Here is a 16,920-nt window from a genome sequence, read left to right on the forward strand (position 1 = left end):
TGCCAAACAAACTGGTAGCTAATACAGAATTAGCACTGACCAGACGAGTGACCGAAAGCAATGGTTCGGTACAATTCGAATATTGAAGGCAAGACAGGTATATTCAGTAAGTTACCACCCTAGAGCGGTATTCTGACGCCCTATACCTATTCTTTTCTGCTAACCCTGTACTTAAGCTCCGTAGTTTTTAAGCTATCACTCTCTTGAAAAATAAAAAACACTTACGTGCAGTTCTTAATTGGTGAGAAAATTAATCTGTTTCATCGTTAGTTTGCAGGGCGCTTGGTATTCCCTCCCGAAGCGTGACCAACTTTGCCTCTGCTCACGATACGCACAACAGTCTTACGATCGACTATTTCTACAACGAAGATGGTGAACCTATAGAAAAGCTGAACATCGACTCTGTATGGTAAGAATTAATTCCTCTACTTTGACAAGGCTCCCGGCGTCAGGTCGCCTGGGAGACTAAAAAATACCTTCACTACTAGCTCTTTCAGAATGAGAAGAAAAACAATCTATTACGATTAACGATTTAAATTGCTTGACTGCGGAGAGATGGTTTGTGAACTGGGAACAAAAAAGTTGTCAAGCTTTAATTATCAATTTAGGTCATGATGAACTCTATTTCAGTAAAGTTTTTCCTTTAAGAAAAATATGGGAAATTACTTCTGAATTTAGCTCATAAATTAAATCAACTTTCAATATATGATTCAAATAAATCTTTATAAATTTTTCTAATTTGGAAATATTTTTTAAAAGGAATTTCCATGTTTGGAATGAAGTTTGGATGGAAAGGCCGGATTTGGAGCCAGGCGGATACTCTGGATGGCAAGCTATCGATGCCACTCCTCAAGAAGAATCTGACGGTAATTTCTTGTTGTTAAAGAGATTTCAATGATTTTCTAACGAACAGACTTTCTGTTGGGCCCGTACCAACCGATTTGAGTAACTAGTGTTCAGCTAAAATTGACCTGTTTGGATACCTACATCTTCAAATACATAAATCTTTGCATTCTTCTTAACTTTCAAATAACTTTTGAATCGATGAGTTCAAAAAGCAGTCCTCTCTTAGATTTTAACAAAGCAAGTGACTGGTTTTCGGACTTTTCTGTGCTCCAAACACTTAGAGAAAGAATTAAATTAATTACAGTAAAATCCCGACTATCCGCGGAATAGGGTGGCACGGTAACCGCGGATAAGCAAATTCGCAGATAATTTGCAGATTTAATAAAAAAAACGACGCTAGTGATCTTTAAAAAACCCATAACACTTGCATACATTTAGACTGTAGCTAAAACGATAAGTGTATGAAAAAAATGCACTTAGAAACTAAAAAAGGATCGCTCATTATTGCAAACCGATTATATACTTAAGGGAGCAAACTATGTAAACAGATTAACTGCAATAGATCCAGCTAGGTTGCACCAAAAAATGCATAGGGGAGGGGAATATTTTCAAGACTGGTCCGGTCCCTCATTTATTCGCGTTCGTTGTGTAGATCTAACACTAAGTTAGTTGGGTACATCTTAAAATCAGTAAGTAATGTGATCAAAAGAAATAACTGGTGTAGATTTAAAAAGGAGGTTTTAACTAGTCAAGTTTCGATGTCATTAGTAGGTTGGTGAAAGAAGGGAATGGGAATATCTAAAAATAGATTTTGCCCTTGTAAAGTTAAAATGTGTGCATTTATCTACATTCAGTTAATCATCGCCAAATTTTTTCTTTTTTGGAGAGTTAGACCCGGGCCGCGGAATGATTGGGAGTTTACTTTCATTTCATTTGGGAAAAAATATGGATATTAAATAAAAATGGGAAAAAGGAGCTATTAAAATATTTTTCATTAAAATCCTTCTTTACTTCTAGGCTTATATCGCTGCGGTCCTGCCAGTGTTGCAGCCATCAAACGAGGGGAAATTCAGAAAGGTTATGATGCACCTTTCGTGTTTGCAGAAGTAAATGCTGATAAAGTATACTGGAGGTATCAGGGAAAAAACAATCCGCTGAAACTCATCAGTAAAAAAACGGAAGCGTAAGTGCCTATTGTTTGATCCTATTTAATATGAAATTTTAAGAGCATAATTTAGTTTAACAGTATTTAATGTATAGTGTAGCTGCATTTCAAGTTTTTTCCGAATCTTTTTTTCATGTAACAGTATTAGAAGCCAGGTAACTTTGTTAGCTTAAGTCAGTAGACAACGAGCAATATCAATATAATGATTAATGAACGTAATTTAAACAACGAATTGTGTATACTACTGTGCTAAGCACAAAAGTCGCATCTGCGCTTTTATCAAAATTGAGCTGCAGTCACCAGGTGGTTCTTTTTCCCATTTTTCACTTTTTTTTTACTAGAGCAAAGTTCTACAGGATTTTCTTTTACACCCACGAAAGGATTGCGTCACTTTGAAGGTGATATAATGTTATAAGTTGGAAAATTGTGCTTTACTTACGATGATAATACATTTAAATCATATTTCAATACAAAATTGTTGATAATTCTTCATAAAAGCAGACAATATCGTTTAACTACTACTTAACCATTCTCTACGTATTTTAAGAACTTTTGAACCTGATGATGTAAAAATTAAAGACATCTATGAGATATGTATTGATGATAATGTATATGTAATCGATTACATATTCTGATGTATTACACAGGGTATGATTCAAAAGTTTTAAGACTGATCTGAGAACTAGAAATGCATTGGACATTTAAGTACAGCGCACTAAAATTCTTCAAATTATGATCATTCAGCATCAACATAGCGCTGCCAGTGTGTCTTCCATTGTTTGCAGCTCTTTTGGAAGTCCTGGGGCGACATGCTGTCAAGGGCTCTCATCGAAGCCTGCTGGATGGCGTCGAAGGAGATGAATCAGTCAGGAATAGGAAAAAGTCACTTGGAGCAAAGTCAGGACTGTAAGGTAACTGCGGCAGTGTTGTCACGTTGAACTTGAGAAAAACTTCATCGGCGGCGCTCGACGTGTGAGCGGGTGCGTTGTCGTAGTGGAGAGTTCAATCACCCTTGATCACTGGGTCGACGCGGCAGATTTGATCCCTCAAGCGGCGGGGTGTTCTAAGTGCTGCCCCGTTTTCGTATTTCTCACTTTTCACCCGAGGTCAATGACATGCACTCACACAGCAAGCGATGCGCACTTTCCAGTGTTCCGAAGCCAACTGTAGCAGTTTTCTTTCGTTCACCGACCCCCCCCCCCCCCCACTACTTCTCCAGTCCGTCCGCGGCAGTCCGCGCGCGCTCCTCTCTTCGAAAAAAAAGTCTTACCCTGAATCATACCCTGTATTCTGCTACATTTTTGTGCACTACATCTTTATTTAGCATAATTGTTGCACATTGATAAATGTATGAGACGACATTTATGATTCTAAACACATGTACTTTGTAGAAGAATGTTTTCATTTTTAATTTATTTTGTGCATTAAACTGTTGGCAACAGTCTTAAAATAAGAGTGGCGCACGTTGTTTGCTGTTTTTTCGCAAAGATTATTCTAAGTTTCTCATTTTTTAGAATTGGCCAGTCTATAAGCACAAAACAAGTTGGTTCATATGAGAGACAAGATATAACAAACGAATACAAGCACCAAGAAAGTAAGAATTTTTCTTTCTTATTCTGTATTTTGTATCAGCATAATTTTATTAACTTATTTGATACTTTAAACGTGATATTTATTCAATGTTTAATTTTTTAGACAATTTCTTACACCTATCAAAGCATGGTTAACAGACACTAAAAGAAAACTTCAGTATTATTTTTTTTTTGGGGGGGGGGGGGTACAGAGTGCCACTTTCAAATGTAAGGAGTTGTGATGTTTTTGTTGGCGTCTGGGATACATAAATTCGCATTACTAAAAAATTTATAAAACATGCAAAAAGATTAAAAATGGAACAATGTAGGGCCTTAGAGATTTCAAAGTTAATAAATATATAAATAAAACAAGTGTGAACGACCGGTGATCCAATTGAAATCTGGCTAAACATCGTCAATATTGCCAAAAAGACACCTAATTCAGTATTTCTTTTCTGTCACCAAATTCGTCGCCAAAGCACTGATATATCACCACCATGCATATCTTTTTCGTATAATGCTTTTTCTTTCACTTTTAGAAAGTCGGGAGGAGAGAGAAGTGATGTTGAGAGCCTTAAGGCAAAGTGGAAATGCGTTCTCGAGGTACTACTTAAATGACGAATTTGAAGATATCCATTTCGATTTTCAACTAAAGGACGATATCGTCATCGGATCTCCATTCAATGTAAGTAGTGTTTAGTTCCGAACATTTTAACGCAGTTCTGTTTCAATCATCAGTCGACCCTGAAGTAACAATAAAGATCAGGGTCAATAAGTAGGGGTTTCAAAAAGTAAGGCAACAAGAGTTCTGACAGGTGTGCAAATACTCTGTATGACTACAAATGACACTGAGGATAAGGAAGATGATCAGAGCTTTCAAACGGTACCGGTGGATGGAACTGGGCAAACCACTAACAGGGTCCACTAACAGGGTAAAATGTCAGTTAGAGGCTGGCTGCGTTGACAGAAATATGTCCCGCCAACGAAACAAGAAGTGTGATAAGGTTTTTGCATTAGGAGATATTGAATCATCCTCCTTACAGTTCAGGCCTCGCACCAAGTAATTTCCATCTCTTTGAACGTTTAACCATAGAACTACAAACCGATGTAGGTATCTACCCCAGATAAACTGGGTTTTCAGCATTTTTAACCAAGTTTTTAGAACCTTTAGCTATTCAAATCGTATTTTCACCCACTAAATCTTGATAACATGAAATTTGCTCTTCGCCATTCTCTTTGGCATGAAAAAAAAAATCATGTACTTTTGAGTCAGATTATAGCTTTAAGAACGATTTTAAGAAAAAAAAACCATGAGGTAAATATTTACCATGGTTTGTAGTTTATAGGTAAAAAAAGGGTTTTCTGGTTAAATAAACACGTGGAGGTCCGGCATGGAAGAAATCGTCGTCAAGAATGTGATTGTGAATCTACATCAAGATGGCTTGCTGAATCACAGCATCGGTTTTAAACTGCTGATCTTCCAAGCGCTTCTTTGAAGGGTTAGAAAGATGGGAATCACTCGGTGCGAGGTCGGGATTGTATGGAGGGTGGTCCAATACCTACCGACGCAAGCACCTTATCACACTTCTTGTTTCATTTTGGCGGGACATGTTTCCGTCAACGCAGCCATCTTCTAACTGACATTTTGTCCTGTTAGTTTACACACAGCTCCATCCACCGGTACCGTTTGCAAGCTCTGATCATTTTCGTTATATTCAGTGTGATTTTTATTCATACAGAGAATCTGCTCACCCGCAGCTCCAGAACTCTTGTTACCTCACTTTTTGAAATCATGTTCTATTATTTGCAATGATATTCTACCGTTTTAATGTGTTTCGTCAGACTAACTTCCTTACAAGGAAGATTTATTACAAACTGAAACATACAACGACACATCAGAATACCTGGTTATTAATTCACCGTTAGATTTTAATCCCTGAGGGAAGAATTAATTTTTTTCTGGTTAAAAGGGCAATGATAAGACACTACCTTTACTTTTTAAAGTAAAATATCTAATTTAGGCAAGAATATAAACTATTGTTTTCTATATTATTAAGAATCATATGGAAGTAAGATGTTAAAACAATTTTCTCTTCCTCTTTTTTTTCTTTCCATTTTTATTCCTTTTCTTTTTTTTCACGAATAAGTGCTCACCTTGTTTGGACTCATCAGTCTAGAATAAGGAATAACCAAGCTGGAGACAGATGCCATCTCATTGAAACTGAGAGTTGTAACAAGCTGGTAGATAAAGTAATTTTATCTCTCCAGCGAGAGTCCTCAGGCATAGCGCAATTCAACTGGTAACTAGGACGAAACTGCAGTCTCTGCATTGAATAATCGGGCTGTCGGTATATTGCATATAGTTTTGCCTTAGACCTGGTTTAGGGGCGGTAACTTATTGCTTGATACCCAAGCTTTGTCTTCACTTTACGAGTTAAACTGCACCATGTCTGCTGACTCTCGCTGAAGAGATAAGTTAACTTTATCTACCAGTTTGCTGGCACTCTAAGCTTTAATGAGATGACGTCTGCCTCCAGCTCGGTTATTCCTTATTCCAGACTGATAAGTCCAAACAAGGACGAAACTGCAGTATCTGGATGAGATAACCGGGCTGTCAGTGTATTGCATGTAAAGGGTGTTTTTTTTAGAGGTAGAGAATTTTAGGTTCAAATAAAACACAGTTAAATGTTGCTAATTGCCATGAATGTTGCTTTATTCGAAAGATTATTCTTTGCCATTTTTATTTAAGTATGATATCTGGCATATGGCCACCTCGGTTGGCTCGGAGAAAGTCCAATTGGAGTCCAACTTTCTCACTTTTTTCAGCAATAGAGGCCGTATGTCAGTAATAAGGTGGCGAATGTTCTCTTCCAAGGCGTCAATCGTCTGTGGCTTATCGGTGCAGACCAGAGACTCCACATAGCCCCACAAAAAGTAGTCCTCCGGTGTTAAATCGCTTGATCTTGTAGGCCAATTCACGGGTCCATTAAGCGAAATTATTCGTTCACCGAATGTTTCTTTCAATAAATCAATTGTGACACGCGCTGTGTGGCATGTTGCACCCCCTTGTTGTCTATTCATGATGAAATGGCAAACCGAACTGAACACAAAACAAGTGACAGCTATCAAAATGGCACACATATCAAACAGTGTTGCCAACTTAAAGTTCTATACCTCTAAAAACAAACAAACAAAAAAAAAAAAAACACCCTTTAGTTCTGCCTTAGTCCCGGCTTAGGGGCGGTAACTTACTGCATAATATAAAATAATGTTAAGTTCATATTCATTTCCTGTCTTATTTTTAGGTTAAACTCACTATCAGAAACAGAGGTTTAGATAAGAGAACCTATACTGTAAAAGGTGTGTTAGCAGTTCATACAGTACTTTACACAGGAGAGCTGAAGAATGCAGTGAAAAAAGAAAGATTTGAGCACAGGATATCGGAAGATGCTGGTAATGAGCTACTATATAAAACATTAAAAGGTTTTAGTTTCACAAAATGTACAGCAGGCTGTTTTCCGAAATAAATTGATTCTGAAATTGCATGTACTGAAAATCTTAAGTGATAAAAATTGCTACTGTTTGACCACGGATTGTAGGTAATTTGGCAATCGGCCAAGTTAAGACGATTCCATCTGAATGAATCTAGCAGGGAGACGGGAAAATAGCTATGGAATACTGATGCATGCGTTTTATAATGTCATTAGAGTGCCTTATTAATTTATTGCCTTCTCTAAATCGAAAATAAGAGGAAACAAAAAGTTTCAATGGAAATAGCAAAAGGAAAATAAAATGCTTTACTTCGCACGGAAATGTAAAATCAAAATGGTAAGCTGAAAATAATCTCTCTATATTAAAAAAAAGTAAGGTCACCGAAAATTTTGAAAGAAAGTCTGTGGCGGGCTTGCGTCCAGGAGACCCCGTAGCACCTACAGCCTTGAAATTTCGTACAAAATTACTTCGAGCCCCGGTGATTTGCAACTGGGGTTTTGTTTTTTAAAATTCGAATTAGTTTTTTTGTAAGTCATTTTTTAAGCTCGAATTTCGCGTAAACTGCCTATTATTGCCTATTAAAGGGGTGAAACATTACTTGCATTTATTAATATTATATATCGTTGGAAAGAGAAAATCTTCCGTGTTCTACACAATTTGTTTCAATGCTCTAACTTAAATATGGCGGGAGTTATTTGCGTTTTTAGCTCGAACGTTTTTAGGCTTAGCTAAAATTTAGGCACTACTTTCTTCATTAAATCTATTAGTAAAAAGTAAACGAATAGTCCCACTGTTTTCTTTTTAGAATCACTGGAAAGAGCGGCTTTTTTAACTCCAGGTCTAACTCGACCTACGGTCAAGAAACTTAGCTTCTATCTCCAAAAAAAAAAAAAAAAAAAAAAACCAAGCAATTTTAATCAAATTCGAAAAATCTCATTTCCATTCAAATTATTGATGTTTTATTTAGCGTTGCCATAGTTATGTTTTTTCGATTACAGTCGAGCTCGCTTATTAGAATATTGGTTAAAGGAATATCCCGCTTAATATATTTTCAATGTACCGAACCAATGTAATGTGTTATTTTGATCCCGGTTAATAAGATATTCCGCTTATTAGAATATTTTTCCGTTGCAAAATGGCTATTGCATTAAGCGGGTTCGATTTTAGTTTGTGCCTTCTTTCTTATTCCCAAATTCCAAGGGTTTCGATTTTAACGGAAATTCTTAGGCTCAACTCAATTCAAGCCTCGATCTAAATAGCAAAATATATTACTAGACGAATACGAAAGCAACTTTTCAAACGTACACAACCGCAGTTTTGCAATGCTCAGGAGCATTGCCTTTAGCCCTTATCGTCTGCAAATTGGTAGGTATTATTTTGAAACCTGGAGAAGGGGTGCTTTTTGTTCCAAAGGGAGCTTATATTGAGTTTTTAATCTGTTTTTTTTTAACTGACGATTTAAATCTTTGCGAATCAAATAAGACTGCGAATCAATCTTTGGGGGTTGGTGAGCCTTAGCGAGCAGGGTTGGAGCCCCCTAGTGTTTTAAAAAAAAATATATCAATTACTTTTTGTAGTGAGGATTAGATCGAATATAGTTTAGACATTTAAAAAAAAAAATGCAGTGAACAAATTGCCATTTGTACGAAACTGCGTCAAACATGAATCAAAACACTACCACCCCTGTAAACTAATAAATGCGTCCATTTCCGCCTGTAAACAGGAAATTCGCCTTTCCATAATCTATAATTCGTGGTCAGACAGTATTTTTGTAACAGTCATTTGGTACAAATAGAGGAGTTGAATGTAAATCTAGATACGAGAATTTGTTTTTTATACTTTTATCTTGAAATACTTGCTTAGAAATTTATGCTTTAATAAATTTTTTTTCAACCAGTTCAATCTGGGCTACAGTAGTTATTTACAAATGTATTTAAGTTATTTTTTCCAAAATTTGTTGGCACACAGTATTTTATTCATGCAGATAGGAGCTCAGTAAGGGAGGGGGAGTTATGGCGAGACTTCGCTTGATTAGGGGCTCGGTTTGAAATGTCTTGATCTCGTATTGGCAGGGGTTTTATTTTTGGGAGGAGGTACTTTCTGTAGCTTTTGAGGGGGTGCACCATCGCTGTTGTGTGTGTGGGGGGGGGGGAAAGCTAATTGGAAACAGGAGGTGACACCGATCCCCAATGTAAATCACTGAAAACAAAATGGAAAGTAGTAATGGATTTCCTTTTTTTTTTTTTTTTTGTAATTTTGTTAGTGCGATAGGTATTCTTTTCCAGCTTTTATGTTTAGTGTGACCTAATACTTCAAATAATACAGAAATTCGAAAAAGTTGAAATAAAAAAATGTACAGAAAGAAATATTGTAGCTTTTTGTAGGTAGCAACACCTAAGAGTTCAGTTTAAGAATTTTGAAGTTCGAGCTTAAAAAAGTTTAGAAATTAAAAATAAGTTAAAGTACTATCTGTTCTCCAACTCCGCGACTAGCAGCTGCGAACGGTTCCAATTGAAAAAGGGGTGATGGTTTAAGGAAGCGCACTTCCCGATGCATTCAGTTTTTGCTTGCTCGTCACTTCCTTCTTGCTATCACCCCTGTTTTGATAAAATCAGAAGAGACCGGACGCATGCGCAAATTCGAGTAAAGTTTTGCGTTAAAATATCGGACAGTAAAAAAGGAAATTCTTTGAAAGACATTTCATGGTAGTTTCAACAAGTTTTCGCTTTTGTGGTCATTCCTCCCACAACAAAGAATAAAAAAATTTGAAATTACGAAAATTGGTAAAACTCTAAATAAAATTACACCTTAAAAAGTACGTTGCCTTAAATTTCATTTCAGTCCACATTTGAGGTAGCGAGAAGCAAAGGGATGCAAGTGGCAAAATTAAAAATTTGTAAATAATGAGAACAAATGGTAGGTGAACCTCTCCTCTGTCTTGGGGCAAGGTATTTTACTAGTAGCCCTGGTAGGTGCTGCTGTAAAGCATGATTTAGAAAAAAAAATCAGAGAAAAGCCTACCTAGGATCTGATCTTTAAATGCGTTTTACTCGAAACTTAAAATAGTCCACTTGCACCCCTTTGCTTCTCACTGCCTCATTTGTAAAACTTAGCTTTTTCCTATCAATTCATATGTTTTATATTCTCTCTGAAAATAAATTGAATTCTAAAACAGCTAAGCAAATCTGGTGGCTGATACATTTTTATAGTGCTCAAGGGTGTCAGCCAGGAAAGGGGAGGGGGGCTAGGGTAGAAATATTTAGCTAATGTTTTTAAGGGTGATTCACTTTTTGGGGGTGCACTCTCGCTCTGGGGGAGTTTTCTTGGTATTGGAGAGGGGGGTGGGGGAGATGTGCCATTGCCCTTGGGAAATGGTCGCCCCTGCTTGTTCTAAACCATAATAATAAAATACTTATGGAAAAATAAAGGATAACTCAGGATTTTTCCAAACAAATTGCAGTGTAAATGTATCAAGTTTATGTTTAATGCACCATTTGAGAGAAGTAGTGTTCCCAAGGGGATGTGAATTTCTTGTTAAACCTTTTTCACTGTTGTGAATAACTTTAATTTTTCCACAGAACCCGTTGAAGTGATAATGAATGTATCATTTGAAGAATACGAGAAACTTTTAGTGGATCAAGGCTCATTTAACATGATTGCCATGGCCCATGTGGAGGAAACTGGCTTCGACTATTTTGCACAAGATGACTTCAGAGTGAGGAAGCCCGACATAAAAATCGAGGTGGGTTTTCAAGAACATTTTACGGTGTATGATTGTAGTTCAATCTTCGATATTCAAACTTTAGGGACTACACTCTCAGTTTTGATATTACCGGTTTCAAATTTCGTTTTAAAATTCCGATATTAACACTTTCGGTTTGATACTTTCGGTGATCTAACTCGTTTTCGCACTTTCGGTGTTGCGACTTTCGATTTTACGTTTTCGGTGATCATACATTTAGCTTCCCATTTCTGTGTTCAGACTTCCATTTTCACTCTTTTTGTTTTAAGCCTTCAATATTATCACTTTCGGTTTCATACCTTTTGCTTAAAGCCTTCAATATTATCATTTTCAGTTTCATACTTTCGGCGACAAGACTCGGTTTCGCACTTTTGGTGTTCAGACTTTCGAATTCACGCTTTCGATGTTCAGACTAATGATCAATGACGGATGCAGAAATTTTTCAATGGAGGGGCGACTGATTTTTATTATTTACTTTTCACTGTGTTTTACTGATTTAAAAATATTGATCACAAAGGTTTGGACTATAATTCCGCAACAGTTCCGAGATAGGGTCATAAACCAAAACCCCTTCTTTCATTAACAATGAAACTCGTCTAAATTTGCATTTTTTGAACTTCATTTTCGAAAAACTACCGGTGGAGAGGTTCTTAAGGGAGGAGCGATCGCCCCCATCGCCCCTCCCCTGTATCCGTCCCTGCTAGTGATATTAACCGGTGTTCACATTAATTATTTCACACTTGCGATGCTAGGACTTTCGATTTCACGCTTTCGATGTTAATACTAGTGATTTCACATTTTCGATGTTCAGACTAGTGATTTCACACTATTGGTGCTCAGACTTTGGATTTCACGCTTTCGGTATTGAGATTTTTGGTTTCACTGCTTTCGATGTTCAAAGTTTTGGCTTCATTTTTGTGTTCAGATTTTCATTTTCAGCTTTCATGCTGTTTCATTACAAATTGCAATTTTGCTCTCTTCATGATTTACATCGTTGAGACTAACATTGAATTTTCTTATTTCTAGGTCGAAGGAGATACAAGCCAGGGAGAAGAATTTAAAGTAAAAGCTCAACTGAAAAATCCCTTACCAAAACCACTGAGAAAAGGTCGCTTCGTTATAGAAGGCCCGGGATTAGGACAGCCATTGGAACTCAGAGTGAATGGGTGAGTTTCCTTGTGTAAATATTGTACAAGTTATATAATTCATGTAAACCAATTCTATGTTCTTCGTCTCAAGGGGTTAAGAGTAATTTTCAAATGTGGAATCGTTTTCACGTCAGCCAACTGTTAGCTGACGAATTCCAATGCCTTTACATACTCTTCGTGTCTAAATGAAATTCATTTGAAGCGGTTACGTATTGATTGAAACTAAAAGAAATCACCTTATTCCTTTCATTAATAAATGCTTTATTTTGTACGTTGTCCATTGGGATAGCTGTATAAAAATTATGTCTCTTTTGAAGATTTTGCTGACGAATTTTAAGGAACTGACTTGTTGCTAGAACAAACTCGCATTTCTAAAGACGTGACGATTTTTAATGGTATATTCAGTACGACCCCGTTTGAGTTAATTGATAGATTATAAGCAAAGGAAATTAAATCAAATTTATATATATATATATATATATATATATATATATATATATATATATATATATATATATATATATATATATATATATATATATATATATATATATATATGTATATATACATATATATATGTATATATATATAATTGCGTAATCAAATCGTTTAGTATAAGAATATGAAAACAACGAGCAAATAAATATAAAAGTTAGTTCTTCACATTTTATGAGCCTGTTGGATTACAAATTACTGGTTCAAGCGGGATACGATCTGCCTACTTTTTGTGAATTTTATTATCTTGAATTCTAAGAAGCTTTTCAGCGCAACCGGTCTACGTAAGAAATAAAAATCTAATTAATGAAATTTGGCTTCAGCATTTTATGTCTGCAACACAAAAAATCATATCAATATCTTTGAAAAGTTCAAAGCGCCGTTCCGTATTACGCATGCGCCTTTTTTTATTTGTTTCATGATTCAGCAACTCATATCTGTTGCGATTAAAATATCTTTTTTTCAAATCCTTGGAAATTCAGTAATGTGATAGTTGTTTTTCAGATATTTAGAACGGAGACTTTTGTTTAAAAAATCATATTTTAACCCTGAACAGGTTGAAGATCTATGTGGTTTAAGATTGCATGATGTTTTTTTTTTCACTTAAAATGAAAAGGTTGGCCTGTTATTCCTTATCGCAAATACTGAAGATGTGGTAGTTCTTAAAAATTTCCCATCCATACGGGATGTTTTGTAGCGTATATTAAATTTTGTTCAGCAAAAACTGCTACTCATACTAAATAAAAACTTTAAAAAAAAAAAAAAAAAGAGAGAGAGAGAAAGCATTTTGGAAAAAAATATATTTACATTTTTTTTTGTCATTTTGTAATAAGTATTCGTTTGTTTTATAATTTATGTGTTTGCGTTTTAGGGAAGTGGCGCCGAGCGGAGCTGCTGAAGTCGTCTGCAAAATGCGACCGAAGACCGCTGGTGAAAAGAATATCGTCGCCAAATTCTGGTCGAGAGAACTTGATGACGTAGATGGATATCACATCATAAATGTTAAAGCAAGACCAGAGCCAGAAATTGTGAAACCGACTGAAAATGATCTTACAAATTAAGTGTCATATCATCAATATTTGTTCGGCTATTGAACGATTTTAGACTATTTTATTTATCATACTGCTTTTTTTTTCCAATTCAAGAATGTAAGTAGAAGATATTTGTATTTCAAACAGACGATGTTTGGAAGTAGTGTTCTCGAAATTTGTGAGGAATTTCGACATTACAACATGCTTTCACAGTCAATCTTTGTATGTTGCTTAAACAAAATATTCCTTCAGCATTTATCATTTTTTGTATTGCTCAAATCAAAAATGGTTTGTGTATATACACCTTTTCCCCCGCATTTTTTTAATTTTAAATGTGGACCCCTTTTTTTGTATATGTGGTGTTATCGATTTTTTTAAAGATCTCTCACGATTTACCAAACATAATTTTTCAAAGTGTGTTTTTTCAAAAACAACTATTTTTTATTGGCTTTCTTCACTTTTGTTATTGCTTTCAGTATAATAGATCTTTGGGGTTCGAAATTTGGGTTTGTTCTTAGAAACATAACCCTTAATGGGATATGAAAGGTCTTTGAAAATAACCCCCCATTTTCAAGGACAATTTTTGAATAATCTTCATGATATAAAATGCGTTTAAAATTGTATTCAATTAACAACAGAAAAAACTGCTTTAACAATTATATAAGTACAAATTTCACTGTACAGGAAACTTGTAAAGCTGTGTGGACATTTCGCGCTCATTTTATAGAGCTCATAAAATAGTGCCTTAAAATGATATCCTCCATGTGCCTTTTAAAACAAGCAATCAAAAGCAGTATTCAATTGTCTGGGTGATGGGACTGGTGTCTGGGTCATGGACCCCAAGTGATTCTTGGGGTCCATGTTTCCCAATACATTTAAATCAGTGCCTTATTAATACACCGTGTCCGAAAAGCCTTTGACAAAGTTTAAAGATTGTTGGCATTTTATGTTTCAATTACTTTTTGGACACCCTGTAAATCTACGAGCATCTTACATCAAATGAAATTTATCTGCAAAACTCTTGAAGTATCTACTGTTTCCTTCACGCTGAGTATAGTGTAAGTAAAGTTTTTGTTTCTAAGTTTGAGAATCAATTTAAAATTGATTCTTTCTTTTTGTTTTCTTTTATCGGTTTTGACACAGCAACAGTATCTGAAAACTTTGTTTTGTAAATTAGTTTTGGAGAAAATTGTGCACCTTTTACGAGCAAAAGAGAAAAATTTAAAGTGTTCATGCTTTCTCAATTTTTTATATAAATGCGTTGCTTTATTTGTGTTATATCCATTGTAATTCAGCCAAATTGTTTTATGCATTTTTGTTAATATTTCGTGCCAATGCGAATATTTTTGTATGTAATTTTGTTTTCATACAGCAATATTGAAGTATATTTTTTCTCAAAAATTTAAACAGATGTACTACTACAGCTTCTCTCCATGTCTCTTGTTTTAAAGTTAGAGTTTCTTAATTGGTTTCTGCTTAATTCTTTGCATTAAGAGTAGAATTTGGAAGATTTTGAACTGCAAGCCAAACAAAGATTTCATTATGAAGCACACATATTTTTTATGTTTTTAATATTAGAAGTTCTTTCAAAGAGTTGATTTTTTATTATGTTGTTGATGTGATGGAAATCGTTTCAATACATTTTGATATAAACTTTGCATTTCTTCATTTTTCATTTTGTGTATATATATATTTCATTTCTGGATGTGCCAAGACATGAAGAATCATAAAACACTGTTCATAAATTTTAATTCATGAAAATTCAAAAAATGTGTAGTAAATAATTCGCGCTATAAAGAAAAAACTTTTCGGATTTATCGCTAAACGTACCTTAGTATGTAAAGTTGTTTAATTATTTTTAGGTCAAGTCATATGAAATTTGTTTTGCGTTCTCATTATACCCATTGTATTTTATTTAGATTAAAATCATAAACGTGTGGAAAATCTTCCATACTTGCACATTTATTTTTGATTTGCAATTCTTCGAATTGTGTCATAACATAATTCGATATAATGATAAAATATCAATTTTAATTCCTGAAAAAGATTATCTAGTTTACATTTCTTCAATAGTATTTTACAGTAACGTACAAGGTACATATACCTTTAGTTCCGTTTAGTTCAGTTAAAAAGAGTTGCACAAAGAAAATAAGTTAGTTTTTGAAAATGCTAACAGATTTTTAGCACATAAGTTTCTTTTAAAATTTTATCTTTGCTTTCATGAAAATATTACACCTATTAGTTTTAAGTCGTAACTGAAAAAGTTTTCAAAAAAAAAAAAAAAAAAATGCATCAAAAGTTCACAGGCCCAGTTTCGATCAGAAATGTCGCAACGCAAAATGTTTTTTCAAATATTAAATCATCATTTTGTGTCACTTAAATCTAATTTCGAAATGCATGATTTTATTATTTATGCCACAATAAGTGGGATAGTTGAGAGTTTACTGTATAATGCTTTAAAGAGGCAGCTTTTTCGTTTATTTTTTTGTGTTCTCTGTTCTAAAGTTGAAATGAGTCTCTTATAATTTTAAAGCATCGTTAACATTTATGCAATTTCGAATGGAAATGAGGTTGAATCTCATTGGACGACCATTATGGATGTGTCAAAACAATCAAATTCTATTGAGATCTAATTATATATATTTCACATAACGATAATATTACCGTAGAATTATGCAAAAAATGTACTTTTCAAATTCAAGCAATAAACTTGAAACTTGTATACAATTTAACAGTTTTATAATGTTACAATTTAACAGTTTTATAATGTGTATTTTAAAGTTTTTAAGTGAAGTTGTCTTCCTAATTGTTTTGAAGCAATCGATTCATTTTGTCATTTTTCTTGAAAAATTTATCTTAAATGTACCGAATTAGTGTCAATTGCACGCATCTCATTTCAAAAAATTATAAAATTGTATGTGATGTTTTAGTCTTCAAATATTTTGTAAGTTGTGTTTCAATAAAAATACTTTTAAACAGTTCAGTTGGCTGAAATGTTACCTTTTTCAAGTGAGTTAAAACTATGAAACAAATCTGAAACCTCAAAATACGATCTATACATTAATTGGATTAATGAAAGTAATATATTTTAAATAAATTAGTTCGTCTTGAGTTTAAAGAAAAACATTTTCTCAATTACTTAATGCAGGTCTTTCCTAATTGGATGTGACTGGGATAAGCGAAGGATGTCTGCAAGTGTCCTCAGTATCAATATATTTACTGTCGTGGACAGGTACTGTCCAACCACGGATTGTATGGAATTGGCAAACATCCAGTTAAGAAGAGTTTATCTTAATGAGGGGGAAAAGTAAAAATTTGATGCCCGTGTTCCGCTCATTTGAATATGACTCTGCTTAATTTAGTGTTTAACATACATCTGCAAAAGCTGACATCCCTAAAAGCTAATAGATGCGTCCATTTCCGCCTGTAA

General features: G+C 34.6%; 1 protein-coding gene across 1 annotated transcript in view; it reads left to right on the forward strand.

Moving 5' to 3' along the window:
* The window catches only part of LOC129221404 (annulin-like), a 28,936-nt gene extending 12,463 nt beyond the window's left edge, over nt 1–16,473 (forward strand). Inside the window, exons 7-15 of the mRNA XM_054855884.1 lie at nt 271–409; nt 760–866; nt 1,864–2,029; nt 3,526–3,605; nt 4,122–4,267; nt 6,888–7,035; nt 10,653–10,816; nt 11,843–11,982; nt 13,331–16,473. Of these exons, the coding sequence (XP_054711859.1) occupies nt 271–409; nt 760–866; nt 1,864–2,029; nt 3,526–3,605; nt 4,122–4,267; nt 6,888–7,035; nt 10,653–10,816; nt 11,843–11,982; nt 13,331–13,520 (1,280 nt within the window). The 3' untranslated portion in view covers nt 13,521–16,473. The remainder of the gene's footprint in view (nt 1–270; nt 410–759; nt 867–1,863; nt 2,030–3,525; nt 3,606–4,121; nt 4,268–6,887; nt 7,036–10,652; nt 10,817–11,842; nt 11,983–13,330) is intronic.
* The last annotated feature ends 447 nt before the right edge of the window (nt 16,474–16,920 follow it).

The sequence above is a fragment of the Uloborus diversus genome, chromosome 4, assembly GCF_026930045.1.
Source record: "Uloborus diversus isolate 005 chromosome 4, Udiv.v.3.1, whole genome shotgun sequence".
Lineage (NCBI taxonomy): Eukaryota > Metazoa > Arthropoda > Arachnida > Araneae > Uloboridae > Uloborus > Uloborus diversus.